The sequence below is a fragment of the Melanostigma gelatinosum genome, assembly GCF_949748355.1.
Source record: "Melanostigma gelatinosum genome assembly, chromosome: 3".
Lineage (NCBI taxonomy): Eukaryota > Metazoa > Chordata > Actinopteri > Perciformes > Zoarcidae > Melanostigma > Melanostigma gelatinosum.
Window position 1 is genome coordinate 14,793,262 of NC_136636.1, and position 15,739 is coordinate 14,809,000.

The 15,739-nt window shown below is 41.1% G+C and overlaps 1 protein-coding gene across 1 annotated transcript in view; it reads right to left on the reverse strand.

The window, feature by feature from the left end:
- Positions 1–455: 455 nt before the first annotated feature.
- The window catches only part of cacna2d3 (calcium channel, voltage dependent, alpha2/delta subunit 3), a gene marked incomplete at its 5' end in the record, with an annotated part of 29,861 nt that continues 14,577 nt past the window's right edge, over positions 456–15,739 (reverse strand). Inside the window, 28 exons of the mRNA XM_079266097.1 lie at positions 456–1,822; positions 2,753–2,837; positions 3,041–3,151; positions 3,286–3,403; positions 3,547–3,602; positions 4,007–4,047; positions 4,270–4,345; positions 4,475–4,545; positions 4,932–4,994; positions 5,079–5,123; positions 5,210–5,271; positions 5,367–5,444; positions 6,049–6,170; positions 6,293–6,388; positions 7,303–7,396; positions 7,545–7,642; positions 7,756–7,801; positions 7,943–8,010; positions 8,133–8,194; positions 8,311–8,382; positions 8,690–8,773; positions 9,660–9,734; positions 9,839–9,919; positions 10,610–10,681; positions 12,404–12,421; positions 12,796–12,929; positions 13,753–13,831; positions 14,907–15,020. Of these exons, the coding sequence (XP_079122223.1) occupies positions 1,730–1,822; positions 2,753–2,837; positions 3,041–3,151; positions 3,286–3,403; positions 3,547–3,602; positions 4,007–4,047; positions 4,270–4,345; positions 4,475–4,545; positions 4,932–4,994; positions 5,079–5,123; positions 5,210–5,271; positions 5,367–5,444; positions 6,049–6,170; positions 6,293–6,388; positions 7,303–7,396; positions 7,545–7,642; positions 7,756–7,801; positions 7,943–8,010; positions 8,133–8,194; positions 8,311–8,382; positions 8,690–8,773; positions 9,660–9,734; positions 9,839–9,919; positions 10,610–10,681; positions 12,404–12,421; positions 12,796–12,929; positions 13,753–13,831; positions 14,907–15,020 (2,214 nt within the window). The 3' untranslated portion in view covers positions 456–1,729. The remainder of the gene's footprint in view (positions 1,823–2,752; positions 2,838–3,040; positions 3,152–3,285; positions 3,404–3,546; positions 3,603–4,006; positions 4,048–4,269; positions 4,346–4,474; positions 4,546–4,931; positions 4,995–5,078; positions 5,124–5,209; positions 5,272–5,366; positions 5,445–6,048; positions 6,171–6,292; positions 6,389–7,302; positions 7,397–7,544; positions 7,643–7,755; positions 7,802–7,942; positions 8,011–8,132; positions 8,195–8,310; positions 8,383–8,689; positions 8,774–9,659; positions 9,735–9,838; positions 9,920–10,609; positions 10,682–12,403; positions 12,422–12,795; positions 12,930–13,752; positions 13,832–14,906; positions 15,021–15,739) is intronic.

Sequence of the window (15,739 nt, forward strand, 5' to 3'; positions counted from 1 at the left end):
AATGAAGAAACACTCTTTACAAAACCTTGTTTTAAACTTTTTTCCCCTTTAGACCAAATGGTTTGCAGGTTGATTATGATGAAACCTACAGTGTCGTCACCTACTCTACGAACTGGTGAGCTGCTTCTCTCGTCCTGAATGTAGTCGAAGGTTCATAGTAGGGCTGTCATATTAGATTTTCACTACACGGTTACTGTATTATTGCAATATCTCCAGAAACTTTTAAATGATAATAATATATATATATGAAATTAATATAATTTGTGTATGGTTAAAACAATATATAATTGTTAAAGATCACAGTTAACAGGCATAACATGACAGGTACACTCCTACAAAAGTTATTATTGCAGCATGACAGATACTAAACATGTGCAACTTTTATTCTTGATAAAAACACTTCACTGACGACAGTTATGTCTGTTTCTTTTTCTTATAGCGGGACATCAGCTGCACCTGAGAGAGGCCAGCTACATCAGCGCTGAGCAATGCAGTGTACAGCACTCTAACGTCAACTTGACCTACAAACAGTTTCTCTTGCTCCTCTTTCACTTTGCTTTTTTATGTACAGTTTAGTTGTTTACGCTTAGTACATCATTATCCCAAAGAGTTGAAACTATAATGGTGTAATGGCTCAATTGAACTTCATTGACTAGACACAGAAGTAAGGTCAGAATATAACGTGTGTCATGTGTCGCAATGCTTTCACAACTATTACAAGTACAAATTGATTTCAAAGGTTGAAGTTGAGGTTTCTTTCTATGGCGCTTTAAATGGAAAACATTACATTCAATTAGATTACGTTACATTTTATTTATATAAAATATAATGACAATATATATTTTTTTACTCTCACAATAGCACACATCCGCATCCACGTCGCCAAACACACACACACTTTAAAAAAATAACACAAGGAGTAAATAAAGGAAGGAAAATATTTCTTCGTATTTATTCATCAGCTTTCTCAAACATGAGGTTAAGAGTATGGGCACCTTGACAAATTATGGCGGGATACATTGATGTGACATTCTGTGATCTTCTTCATGCATCTTTAGCTCGTCTGAAATGTCGTCTGCTTTAAAACTGGCAGAATAAAGAAAGTTCTAATTCCCCCTTGTCTCGCAGCTGTTTTACATGATTATTACAGACACCAAAAAGAATTAAGGTACAAATTAAAATATTTGAAGAAAAGAAAACTATGATGACACTGTCAACTCTTTTCTAACAATTTACTGCCAAAATAAAGACAGCTCTGCATTCTTTTCACACGACAAAAGTGCATTTTACATTCCTTACATTTTTTCCTCATAAAGAAACAAACATATATTTGATCTCTTCCTATCATCCTTTGCAGAAAGGACTTGTTTTATACTTTGACAAAAAATGCCTTATTTTTACTGTTGACATAGTATATTTCTTTCTCTTATTTAATTTCAGCACACATTCAGTACAATATGGCAAACTGTCAGTGGCATCATAAGCAATGCTCTGAGCAAAGTCGCCAAGCACTCACATTCATCTCATTTACTTTTGCTGCGCCACATCGCTCATGTTTTCTGCAATAATGGATGCGAGTCTCAGTGCTACATATAAAGATTTTTTTCTTCGTATAGCGCTGCCTGTTGCAGAGGGATGAGCAAATTCATTTCTGACTGGCCATGTTCTCTATGTGTTTAAAGCATCTTCTTGTTGATTTAGTCCTGATGTGCAGTTCTGCTGCTAAAGGTCACCTGCTGATGGTCGCTGCTATCAGAGGGAGCAGAGCTGCTGTTAGAGGACTGCAGAGGCGTGTTGCTGAACCACACTCCATGGCATTTTCCTGCAGAAGACACAGCCATTTGTCATGGGATAGAGAGTAGTGGTTGCTAATAGATGTGAACTGTTGTTGTTGTTGTTGTTGTTGAACAAGTTAAACCACTTTCTTTCCAGATAAAAACCAAAATGAAACCCAACTAAAATACTGTTAATAATACCTAATTGCACAGGAGTTTGGTTAAAGCTGAGGTAGTAAGTTGGCCTTTGGGGGATATTTTGTCTATTCACCTCCTTTTTTCATCCCAATAAATGTGCTAACCTCAGGGTTTATTTATTATTATATATCTATTATTATGTATTTACAACCAGTATGACTGGCGGACTCTTTGCCCCTTTGGACTTCTTTTTAACAATAGCATAGCGTTCCCATAGACCAACAATTAGTATGGTGTTACAATATTATTATTACCAATGTGAATGATGGCCAAAACTACAAACGTAAGACTCAAGTTGTAATAAGCTGAAAATATCCTGTTACTATCAAATCATGCATAACTTGTCTGTGTTTCATTCCATGGAGCTTCTTAGTTTCTCAGAGTGAGAATTCATATAAGTGGTCAACTTGCTTCATGGTTGATGCGTGACTTATGGATTGATCTACAATATTTTACAGAGTAAATTTTTCTACGGTCCTAACAAAGACCTTTTTGATTTGTTAGAGTTGAACAGGATGAGCATAGAGACTGGAAGCAGGGGTAAACGGCTAGCCTGGCTCTGTTTGACCTAAATATATGCCTTTGAGCTCCTCTAAATATTCGTTACGTCTTGGCCGCGAGCGGTGACTTCCTGGAGCTTGGCCGTCACCAGACAACTCGAGGAAGTCAACAAATACTTCTGCACGCAAACCAGACTGTTTCTGTGCTCCAGTATGAACGTCACCGTATAACTGTCGGCTACATGTAGTCACATGCAGACAAAACACACATCCTCATACCTCAGGGTGGAAAGGATGACACGATTCAGGCTTCTTTCTGTCCTTCTGAAACTTCAGTCTGTCACATTTTAGTGACTCGTTGTGTTCAAAGGCGTCAAGGGTGAAAATACATCAACTGAACACGTTTATAAGTTCAGAGCTTCCCCAACTCATTCAGGCTGAAGCAACACTTAAGTAGTGAAAGTCAAACATAATTCTCACAGTCAGTAACTAAAATATTTTTATGATCTACTTTCTGCATCTGCTTCCACATATCAAACATCTGTGTTTCACCGAAAAAGGATATACATGATCTCGTTGGGATCCATGGTTACTGGAGGAGAACTGCTGCAGTCACACTTATTGTCCACAACAACCATGAAGAGGTTGCTGCTGGGAATCTGCTGTATGACAAATGACCTGCGGCCCAAACAGAGACAGACACTGGAATCAAACTGTTGCAGGATTAGTAGCAGACTGAATATCTACTGTTTAAGAAAGTCAGTGTCAGCATTTGATGATTCACTGTGTCTGCTGTTGGCCTGACGAAGTACCTGATACAGCCCTCACAGTCAATGTTGCCTGTTGTTTCTTTGATGGTGCGTTCGGAGACAAAGGCGGGGTATTCTGTATCACACGGCACCATCGTGGGTTTACCCCGAGACCTCTGAGCTGAATGTGTGAGAAATTGATCTGCAGTAAGTGATCAAAACCACAGAAAAACAGAGAAGAGCTCCACTTCTCATACTCTCTCACACATTCACCTCTCTGTCTCACACACATACACGCCTGTAATGATCGTCAACCACAGTTACCTTCAACTGAAAGATCCACATTCCACCAGCTGTACAGGTTAAATTCTAGCAGAAAACTGTAATAAGAAAAATACTTATGAATGTCAGGTAACACAAGGATTAACTGTAAACTATTGTCTTTCTCAAAGTAAAAAATAGTAAATGAGAAAATGGATTAATATGTAACTATTTAAGCACAATAATAAGTAGTAAGCAACCATGAACTATTTGTCTTGTTACTGGTTGACATGCTGAGGAATGAGGTACTGTTAGTACACACGATAGGGTGTAATGTGTAAATTACTTTTTAAAAGATATTAGTAATCCACTTACATCTCCAGCCTTTTTGTTTTGATCAAATACTAACTATTAATTAACAATATTCTCCTTTTATAAAGACACATTGTGATTGTGTACATCATAGCATGTACTCCATGGGCCCATGTAATGTACACGTATCTAAATGTTGTGGTGTACTTACATAACAAGTTCAGCCAGGAGCCACTTAACAACTGTGAAAGGCTGAAAGAGAAAAAAAGAGCTAATGTTAGAGTCTGAAATGAAACTATATACGAGGTTGTTTAAATGTAGGAGTTGATTTTTAGACTGTGCTCTGTACTGATGTTCCTCCAGTGTTGACCACAAACTCTGAGATACAGGTTTCAAGGTTGATGCTGACGATCTGAACTCAGGTTGTACAAATGTAGACGTAATCATTGCTTCTAGCGTCATCTTGTGTCTTACGTCTGATAGAGTGCGTGCACTGTCCCTGCGCCCAGCGTACTCTCTGCAAACGGCCTGGTAATCATACAGCGCGATCCTGCAACAACAAACAGAGTAGCAGAGGTTGTAATAACCATCAAATATGATGTTTATAACAACATGCTTTTAAAGTTATGTTTAATGTGTAAGTTCAGGACTCAGAGAAATGTTTTGCCGTGTCTCAGACCTTTTGAAGGACCCCATTTGGAGAAGTTTGTTCATAACAGCACCCTCCACCTCTCCGAAGAAGAGCCCTGTCTGAGAGAGAAGTTATGTCAAGGCACACAGGCACACAGCTCAACACAGACAAAGTGCATCAGCAGAGAAACTGGTATTTATTTCAGTGTGTTTTATTATCAGATCTAACCATTATTGAGTTTCTGTGGGATGTTCTAAGTGCAAAATGACAAGTAGACTTTCATTGCCTTCCTCTATCTTTCACCCTGCTTCCCTCCAGATCGTCAACCTATCTTATTTGGAAGAACCCCATGTTGCGCTACATACATTTTCAAGACTTGTGCAAAAACATTTAAGGGACAATTGGAGCAGTTAAGGAAACGGGGGGGGGGGGGGGCATGTGTTTAGGTGTTTACATTATTTCAGATGTAAACATGCACCCACAAACATTACAGTTTACACCGTACCTGAGATTGCTCCTCTGTGACAAGAATGAAGGCATTGTTGTCAATGAGATAACAGTTAATGTCCTGTCAGAGGGGCAAACAAAATGATTATGTTCACGAAATAACCTGAAAGAAAATAGAAAGTTAGAGTCATGTTACTGCTCTTACCGCGTTATCGCAGCTAATGCTACATTTTCCATCCAGAGCTGTACACTGAGAACAAAACATAAGTCGTTAAGCTGTACAACGAATAAGGGAGCTCATTGTAAAAGGCTGCAGCAGTTGTTGTGTGTGTTTACCTGTCTGCAGGCAGTCCAGAACTTCCTCTGAAAGAACTCCAGCTTCATCTGGATCCCTACAGCTGAGCATACAACCAAACGTTTAAGAGACTGCACAATCTACACAAATAAGTCTCAACATGAAGATCATTGTGAAAGATGGTTCAGAGGCCGTTACCTGCAACGATTGGAGACTTCCTGTCATCGAGGAGCTGAATTGCTGTGCTGGCCAAAACCACACTCTTATTATCTAAAGCTAGAGAGGAAGAGCAGAGAATATTCAGATTACACTTTCTGCTCACTAGATGGTGCCCTTTACTCACCGGTTGGCCGGCTGAAAAGAAACCGCAGTACCAGTCCATCACATTACACTACAGCAAAGTCTGGTCAGAGCGTTTTCTACAGCCAGACGACTCCAATAATTCTGAAATGGGTGCTGTGATAGGATCATTTCAGGTTATGAGTGGATGCAGTCATCATTGACAGAGGGAAGGTGGTAAATGTCCTGGAGAGTGAAGCTGAATTCTCCATCCTCTGCCTCGCAGGCTGAACGTGGGCAACATTAACGGCATAAAGGCTGTGAGGGAGGTGAGCTATGCTGCACATCCTATCAGTGGAGACCAGTAAAAACCACAGTCCATAACAGAGAGAGGGACATACAAAAAGACTGATTAAGATGTTCAAATTCTGAATGACTAAAGCCACCAGATGCGTTTCCAAAAAGTAATTGACATAATGCTGCACTCGATAATTGAAAATATATTAAGATGGACGGTGCAGTTTTGTTCGGGTTCAGGGGACTTTTATTTTGTATGCACACTTGGGCTATTGCCTTAAATCTCTGGTTTTGCTCTGCATACCTGTGCTGAAGGGAATGGAGTAGAGAAATGTGCCGGGGACTTGCTCTGCAGCTCTCTTGTACCACAGAGGGAAGTGATCGGCATTAAACACACCCTCCTTGTCCTTCGCTGTCAGGAAGTCTCTGAGGAAGCACACAGAATGAAAGTGAGGAGAGGAGCAAAGGATTCGTTTCATCAAGCCCAATCACGGCCTCGCCCTGTGCTGTAAGTAGTGATTAGAGAGATGTTGAGCAGCAGGACTCACTGATTGGAGAGCTGATCGGCGGGCACAAACAGGTTGGTCCTCGACAGGCCGGTGCGTGTACCCAGGAAGGCGATCTCCACTCCTTTGTCTGAGTTCCTGTTGGTTTATGCAGAGCAGTAAAACACATCTATGCGTCACATTTTTGAACGCTTTCCCTGAATGCACTGATTCAGATCTGCTGCTGATTACACCGAGAGGTGATTAGAGGAAAGTTCTTGACGCAGCTGATGTAGCTCTCATTTTGGAGGTATATTGTCAAAATACCATGTGCTTTGTCTTAAAATAGAACTCACACGTCCACATGTGTTTCATATATTCTTATTGTAAAGGGTTGGATCCTCATCATACATGCCAGGTAAGCAAGCTTCCCTTTTCTTTTCTTTGTAAAGTAAAGAAAACATACAGCAAAGAACTAAACATCACAGTAATATCTATGAAGTGGGATACTTATCAAATATCAACAGACGGAATAGTCCTCACATCACAGAGTAAATGTCCACATATGCATCGAGATCGGTCGAGATTCTCTATTCCAGCTGCAACTAATATGAGTTTTCAGTTTGATTTAAAGCAATAAAGTGCGAATCTCCCAAAGTTACGTTCTCTTAAGTACAAACTTCCCTTTGTATTATCCTCAGTCCAACACAAGAATGCGGTTGCCACTTTCTAAAAAGGCGTGTGAAAGAGTTTATAACTAATGGTCTTGTTAGTGGCTAACAATGATTTAAACATCAGTTATAAGCCATAAAACTAAAAAACAATGTTTGTGTTGTCAGGTTGTGAAAAATCCCTTTGGCTGGTGTTTCCTCTACTTGATCATGGCAACTTATTACCATTAACTAACGCAGACTTCATTGATTATTGTAAGAACATATAATACATTTGCAATCATTTATAATTCCGACTCACAAACATTCAATGTTGGCTCATTAGAAAACCCTAGACAGCCTTTGTAACACTTGTAAGTGGACTTGCAAGGAGAATATTAAGCAGCAAGAAAATGTTCTTACTCTGACTTGTTGAGGGCCAGTCCAGTCCAGTAGGCCTCCAGTGGAGCGGTGACCACAGCATCAAATAACACCTCCTGGATGAGCTCTCTGTCACCTGCACAGTGTTGTTTAAAGACCCAAAACACCCATCTCTTTTGTAACCATTATTTATTCATTTCAATCTTCATATGATAATTTAATTGTGGATAAAAACAGGCTGTGCGTAGTGTAGTTTATTGCGGTCTGACTCAGATGTCCCTTACATTTGAGGTGTAGTCTGCGGCCCGTCATGAAGAGCTTGATGGCTTGAATCTGGGTCAGGTGACGGTGCTCATGCTGCTCCTCTGTGTTGCAGTACGTCCTGTGGTCCAAACAGAGCCCCGCTGTTACATCACAGCCCTCAACATCCCTGATGAACACAGAGGGATAACCTACATAACGCATGAATGCCCGCTCCCATAACCCCAGCCTTACCATTCATCTGCCAGGGCGACATCTGGCTGTTCCAGATCACGGAGCCCTGAAAAACACAAGTCAGTAACGCTTCAGCAAAGCCAGCCTGAGTAGACTGACGCAGTAAGCCCCTTCAGAGTGACATGCATCTCACTGTATTCAGGCTTTAGTTAATAACAGAGCTAATAACAGAGTCAGAGTGACATACCGACTTCAACTGATACATTTCCTCTGAAGAAGTACTTTCCATGACCTCTGGAGAGAGCAACTCCAACACTGGAGACACAAACAGAGGAGGGAATCAACGTTTAACGGTAACCGAGACATAGTTCAATTCAATTCAATAAAACAAACAGACAGAAGGTCGTTTTAGGAATGTAATGAAACTTTTTCTCCACCTAAATGGTGTTCCTTTGATGTCAGTGTAGTAATAGTCATTGTGCATCTTCAGGACACGCCTCTAAAAAGAGCAGAACAAATGGTGCAGATGAAATTTGCTTCTTGAGTCTAGAGACAACAGAGAGAAGAACCCTCTTCTGATAAAGAGACATTAAACATCTTCATCAGCAGCCTCACCCCTCCATCCACCGTCTTCTTCACCTCCATGGAGAAAGTCCCTGTTCTCCTGTTCACCATCGCGTTGCGTAGCTGAAAGATAAAGAACACAAAGAGGCACATAGGGCAGAGGAGTCAAGGCTGGCTCATTGATCCTTTGTGTGGCTGCCATTTTACTAGGATACTGAAAACAGAGTCATGCTTTGATGATTCTTTGAGTTCATTTGAAATAATAGATCATTCACGGGACAAACTACTGAACATGCAGTAACATTGTGAAAGCAAGGCTGTTTGTCCATTGCAGTCACACAATGTTGCATGTAGAACAAAGTAGATCTGGTGTTTCATATTGTACAGTGAATAATGACTTCTATAACATTTGTAGGAGCTAGACACATACAATATCATCTTTGTCTTCCCATTCCACCTCTGAGAGATCCACACTGCTGTAGTTGGGCTTCCTCCTCTTCTGACCATCCTGATACTGCACAGAGGAGCACAACATACACAGAAATGATCCACTTTGTGTAGTGACGTTGTATTTGGACTAACCGCTGCATAAACATGTCTGCTGCTCTAGCCTGACCAACTGTGAAATCATGTGACACATCATTTTCTAAATTTACGAGCTTGATATTAAATCAACAAATCTATTTAGAAAAGCTTCACTGTAATCTGTCTTTTGTGTTTCAATGTCAAAAGTATGCTCCTATTCATCAAGGATTGTTATGGAGGTTTTGCTGTGTAATTATTCAACAAATCGTCTGTGAAGTTAACACTGTCATGTAAATTAAAAATGATGAATATGATTGATAGGAAGTCTACATCAATGCATTAAACTGTCATTAAAATGTCAAACTCTGCTTCTGTCTGTCGTCTGGTTCACAAGAAACAACAAGTCAATGACTACAACCACAGCACAGTTTTAGCCACAAAGACACACTCACAAAAAAACAACACCGACCAACACACAGACAGTTGCACAGAGAGGAATAGCACTAACACTGGCACACACAGATCCACTAGCACAGCCATCGCTCCTGAGGAACCAGCGGTCCCAGGGCGAGCGGCTGTGGTCTCTGCCAGTGAGTGTTAAGTTACCTCTGGGAAATCTCAGGCCAGCCAGCCCTATGAGTGGCCTTTATCCCTGCATGCATACATCAAAGGAAAAGGTTGGGATTACAGACTATACGAGCCCATTCAGCCTCCTATAACACATTTGTCTCCGTGTGCCCTCGTTAACGGAGGCTTTCAGTTCATCATTTCTGTTATTCAAAGAATTGCATGGACAAAACAAGGAAAACAGGGTAAAGTCAGGGAATGCTGTGAGACTTTCCTGGTGAAAAAGTAACGTTAAGAAACTGAGTTACCAAAGGCCTGAGGTCCGGATGAATCAGGATGTAGCCATTGTTTGTGATAACAAATGCGTACCCATGGATTCCTAACTAGAAACACAAAATCAGATACACAAGGAAGAAGTTAAAAAACAAAATGCATATCAATGAATTCATTTATTTCAAGTAAAAAGTACAAGAACAGCTGATTGTACCATATGTTTAGGGATGAGCTTCATCAGCTCCTGCAGAGGGATGTCTGTTCCTACGACCCCCAACAGAATACCCTGGTTCTTCTGCACGAAGAGATTCAAAACACACGTGCACAACTTGAGAATAAATCTGTATGAATATTCACTTAGCAATGTCGAAAGAAGTACTCATGTCGAGTAAAAGTAACAATTCCGCATCGTTAAAATACTCCGTTAAAGGTAGAATTCAAAATCCGACTTAAATAAAAGATCAGAAGAATTATCAACAAAATGTAAAAAAGCAAAAGTTACCGTTACATAAAGAAATGTCCCGTCAGTGATCTACTATATATGACAGATAATACTGATTCATCAATGTGTAAGTATTTCACTGTTACAGCTGGTCAAGGGGTGACTCATTTGAACCGTTTTATATACAGTTAGGTAGTTTAATCCAAACTAGGAGTCGGGCCTTCAAAAGGCTCACAAGATAAATCTGAGGGACAGTGAGATGGTGGGTGTTAAAGATCAAAAGAAATAGAAAAACAGAATGCACAATTTATAATAATTTATGGACTTTTTGCCAATCAAATTTTGCCTCTTTAGACCTCGGAAAGTTGTTAAAATGAAACCATGTGAGAAGTTAAGAGGAGAAATGTAACTTTGGTGGAACTGCTAACAACTGATAGACTGAGATCAGAAATGTGACAAGAAGCCATCAGAAATATTTATTTTTAAGGGGTTACAAGCCAAACATGTTACGAGACATTCATTCAGACTCACTGACTCCCTCACCGTTTCATTCTTTGTGCTGAAGACAGGCATGGCAACTGTGGTCATCAGACTGGGGCCCACTTTGTCCTTCAACTGAAGAACAAAAAGAAGACATTTCTAACTGTTGAATGCTGCTATTTCAGCTGCGTAATCCCATTGAGGGGGGTGTCAGCATGAGAACGACACACATTTAAACTGCATTATTATGCCCACAGAACTCTGAAACATTTACTCAGCACATCTCATGCATTTTGAGCAAAAACTAACACACTGCACACGCATTTATTACACTGCATATATATTCAATTTGAGCTGACAAACTGAGATTCCAAGAGGAGTTTGAGATTGAATTGTTGTTGCAACTACTGTAGAAAAATGCCATTAATGACTAAAACAATAATTTTATTTAAAACAAAAAATCATCTAAACCATTCAACAAAATCATATGAGAATTTAAATGTACAAGCTGCCTTGGAAATGTTACATCAACGTTAACGGCCCAAGGAACAATTTGGTTTTTTTCACACAGTACAGTAGGTAATTACCAGTGAAGAGGCAGCCTAATTGACATGAAATTCAATTAAATCTTTTGGATAGAAAAGCGAGGAGGGGAATAACAGCCTCAGGACTTGACAATAATGAAGGCAAAAGTGGCTACCAACGTAAGGAGTAAGGACACAAAGGTCTCATTACATCACAGTACTATTTGACACAGAATTAATTAATAGCAGCCTCCAAATGAATTCCTGCAGAAGCACAGGATCCTGGTCGCAGCCTTTCTGTTGTCAAACCTGAACCATGCGAGTCTCAGAGGAGGTCATAGGATAAAGGCTGACATAATTAAGCACACGAGCGCCGTTAAAGTAGGTCTGCTATTCCCTCACCTCGTGAGTTGACACAGCCGAATGTGCCCATGTCCCTGTTTGTGTGGTTGGATGCTAATGTGTGTATGTGCATGCATATGAAACAAACAAGCTGTGAATTGTAGTGTGTGATATCTAGAGCTTGACAAAATGAAGAACGGTGGGTCCTTAAATTCATCAAAACACACAATGGAAGCAGAAACTGGACTGCTTAAGTCTACACACACACACACACACACACACACACACACACACACACACACACACACACACACACACACACACACACACACACACAGGTAAGGCCAAGCACTCCAACACCCCCCTCTCTCCTTTTCCCTTTTCTCTCTCTCTTTCTTGGTCTCCCCTCCAATGTCAGTTTTATTATGGGCTTCAGGAGATAAAATGCAATGATCCACAGAATGATGAATGGTGTGTCTGAGGCTGAGATACAAGAGCACACACTCCAGAGGACAATCTCCCAACCCTTCTGTGTGTGCGTGTGTGCGCGTGCGCGTGCGTGTGCGTGTGCGTGTGTGTGTGTGTGTCTGTGTGTGTACGTGTTTTAGTGTGTTTGGTGTGTGCATGCTCATAAGCTCCGTACTGGATAGAAGTACAATAAATGCTCATTTACTGCTCCTGCCCCCCAGAGAAGAAGAGCATCTCCTCACTTTTGACTTCCTCAGAGATCTTAAAGTAGTCTATAAGCAACCAGTTAACCTCGGAAGTTCCTCTCAGGCACTTCTACTTCATACAACATGGCTCAAATTTGAGTCGCAGGGGAAACCTTTTATAACCTGCATGTGATCTCCTTTCCAATGCTTGTTCAGAGCTACTTCCAACAGCATCTGGTCGATTATGTTATGATAAGACAAGAGATAAATTATGTTTCTGACAAATATGATAGCTAAGAGCACGTAAAGATCAGAACAGATCACATCTATATATTTACCTTATGAGCCTGGGAAAGCTGAAATGAAAGAAAAGACGCATAAAGATTGAATCATTCAGAGGATCAAAGCCTTCACATTCTGCATTGACTTTATGGACTCAGATGTAAGGGGGGGGGGGGGGGAATCCATACAGATTAATGAAGCTCATAATGAGGAATCATTCCAGCAGCATAAAGAGTAATGATGAGAATGCAGAACAACACATATGCACATCTACCGTACGGTACAGGGATGCAGAAAATAACGTGAATCCTGCAAATAACACAGACACCAGCCTCAGAAAGTCTAATCAAAGCATGTTGCTGCACTGTACAGACACGCATGCAGTCGCACTCGTATACAAATGTAAATTGGGAATGAGGACTCATAACTAGCGCTGTAACACACTCACAGCACTGTCCATGTAAGCTTCAGTCCACACTGTGTCGTGCTCGTGGTCAATAACCTTTGGGCGGCTCATGACGTGAAGATACCTCATCACGTTCTCCTGAACATCTGCTAAGGTCGAGATCTGACTGAAATAACCTGCAATTAAATGCACACATATATTAACCTAAAATAAGAGACAGCATTTACATCTTTCACAATGTGCAATCCTACATGTAATTGGACTATTTGAGACTCGACGTTATGCAGTGGTTGAAAGAAGTATTGGATCAGCAATGTTTGGTCCTGCGTCTGGAACTTAAATAAAAGTACTTTCAGAAAACAGCGCCGCACAAAGGATTTTAGAAGTACTGAAGTCTTGTGTCCACGTTTCCCCAATGCACCCTTTAGCCCTTTACAAAATGGTGTCATTTTCTGCTGATGTCCCTGACATTACTGCGCTGTGCTGAACACCCTGGAAACAGGTTTCAAGTGGTTCACTTTGCACTGACACAGGAGCGTTTTGACTCGTGTCAGCTCCTGCTGTTGCTGTCAATGCTTCATATTGGACAGGTAAGGTCATTCCACAGTGGGGAGCAGTATGGGGAGGATGTTTGGGGCTTGTCCGCCCACAATCCCTCTGTTTTCCCGACTGTTACTCTCCTTTCCAGAGGGCGCTCATCCAGAGCGTTGACACGTAGGGGCCATCAGCGGCGAGCAGCCAAGAGGGAGACACTCTGACAGGAAGAGGGATTAGAGCAGATTGACCTCTGACCCTCCCCGAGTGCCACTTCATTGCCTCTTGGCAGAAAGAGTCTGAGCCAGCACATACACATGCATGCACACACGAAAAACACACATTTACATCCACAGCCAAACTGCACGTACACCCACACATCCTCCACAGAAACACCACATCAGCCCGTACTCCACACTCTGACAAGAAGCTGTCTCGAGAAGCGTTTATCAAAAGGTCCCAAACCTTTGTTGGCACACGCCATCCATTTGAGGTTATCAGCGAATGCAGACTCCCGTCCAATCAGGTACGGGAATATTCGCACCTGTACAGAGGACACATAGATGTCGAGAGTTTCAAAGATGGAAGGATTTTCAAAAAAACAACACGCAAAGCGATGCGTCTCCTTAGTACTTTATCTTCCTGTCCTGATTCTATCAGGCGTTGGAGCAAGAAGTAGCTGCATGCTTTCACATCTTCATGACGAAACACTGAGCATTAAGCTGCTGTTCCAGCTCTTTCTTTTCATCCTTTAACTTTTTTCAGTCCATCTTTGTCAGTTTTTTTAACAGTTATTTGGGGATTCTTTTTCAGTTTGTACTCTCAGTGCAGTTAAATTCTGTTAATTTTCTTTTGTTGGGGGTTTGGCACGAGGGCATAATCCACTGTCCTTTTAAAGAACGCAGTGTGACATTTTGCCAAACCTGCACGGCTCATTGGCTCCAGATGCTTTGCTTAGCATGAAGCATATAGAAAACACTGAATGGCTGCCATATAGCGGCCCTGAGGGTATATGAGGGGGGGGGTACCCTGCCAAATACTGCCCTGCACCCTGCCAAACACTGCCAACACACATATGCTTAGGACTGAACAAAAGCCCCGGAGCTGTTGTTTTTATTGCTTTGTGAGTGGCACAGCAGTCCATTTCATTTCAACTGCATTTAGGTCTTACAAAGGGAGGCTGACAAAAGATTTTAAACCCATCGTTGATTCCAGGAAGAAACGTGGGGAAGGCACAGCGGTGGGGGGACGAAGACCAGAGCCTTTGAGACTGAGCTGCTTGCACTGCACATACTCTGCCCTTGAAAGCAGTTCATTTCCAATGTTTTATTTCTCGTGGGGGGAAACATTATGCTGTAATGCGTCAATACGTTGAAAACCATCATATTGACATGGACTGTATACATTACAGAGCTATGGGTGGTAATGAAGTAAAGAAAACAATTCCTCCGAACGTCAAGACAGGAGGTCCAGCTGGCATGAAGTATTAAAATGTACATCTATCCCCGCTGGATGAAAACCAAAGGGCTAGCAGATTATTCTGGAAAAGGACACAAATGACATTGAACTTTAGGCACTGTGAGGAGCAGAAGAGAGAGGAAAATAAATAAAGTGCTGACCTTTCTTTCTGGCCAATTGTACTTCTCAAAAACATCGTCGTACATTTCAGTCGCCCCGTCAGTCACAAGCATTATGGCCTGGCTGCACAAACTGCCATGTCCAGTTTGATTAAACTGCAAAATGAGAGAAAACACATGAAGATATAAATTTAAAACCCAAATAATATATGCGTTGTTTAAACATTAAACAAACAGAGCTGTCCATTTCCACCGATGATAATGCCTGATATGGCAGCTGTGCAGCCATCAGTCAATACATCATGTCTTGGTAAATAAACCTGAGGAATGCGGTACACTTTGTTCTGATCCCAGAAGATGCATCGCAGTAATTAAGTGGTTCATTGACCTGTAACAGAATGAATGTGGGGAGAAAAAGGAGGATGTAGTGACGCGGTTACAGGATGAAACCTGCTGAGCACCGCTACTCTTAAATCACAGGATGCCTTCAGAACAGCTGTTATAAAGTGTGAAGTCTTGTAATATAAAAAGTTATGGGAATGTCCGACTGTTCCATCACTGCAACAGTATTTATAATTTGTGTGTCTTAAAAGTTTGCATTGGTTGGCCACTTGTATGTGAGAGACAAAAAAAGTGTTATATTAGAAAACGTTTGATTGTTATCTGTAGTTTTCATGTTCAATAATAGGAAATCAGCTCTAAAGTAAGTCATGAAATATTTATTTGGTTGCTCATCATAGACTTTTTCACATGAACCATTTTGACTTAGGGGCACATGTGTTATTAACAACATTAACGTTGGCTCTGTTCCATTCAGTGTCCAAGCAGTGACAGTGAGCCAGCATGCACAATACAAGGACCCTGAAACTGAAGCA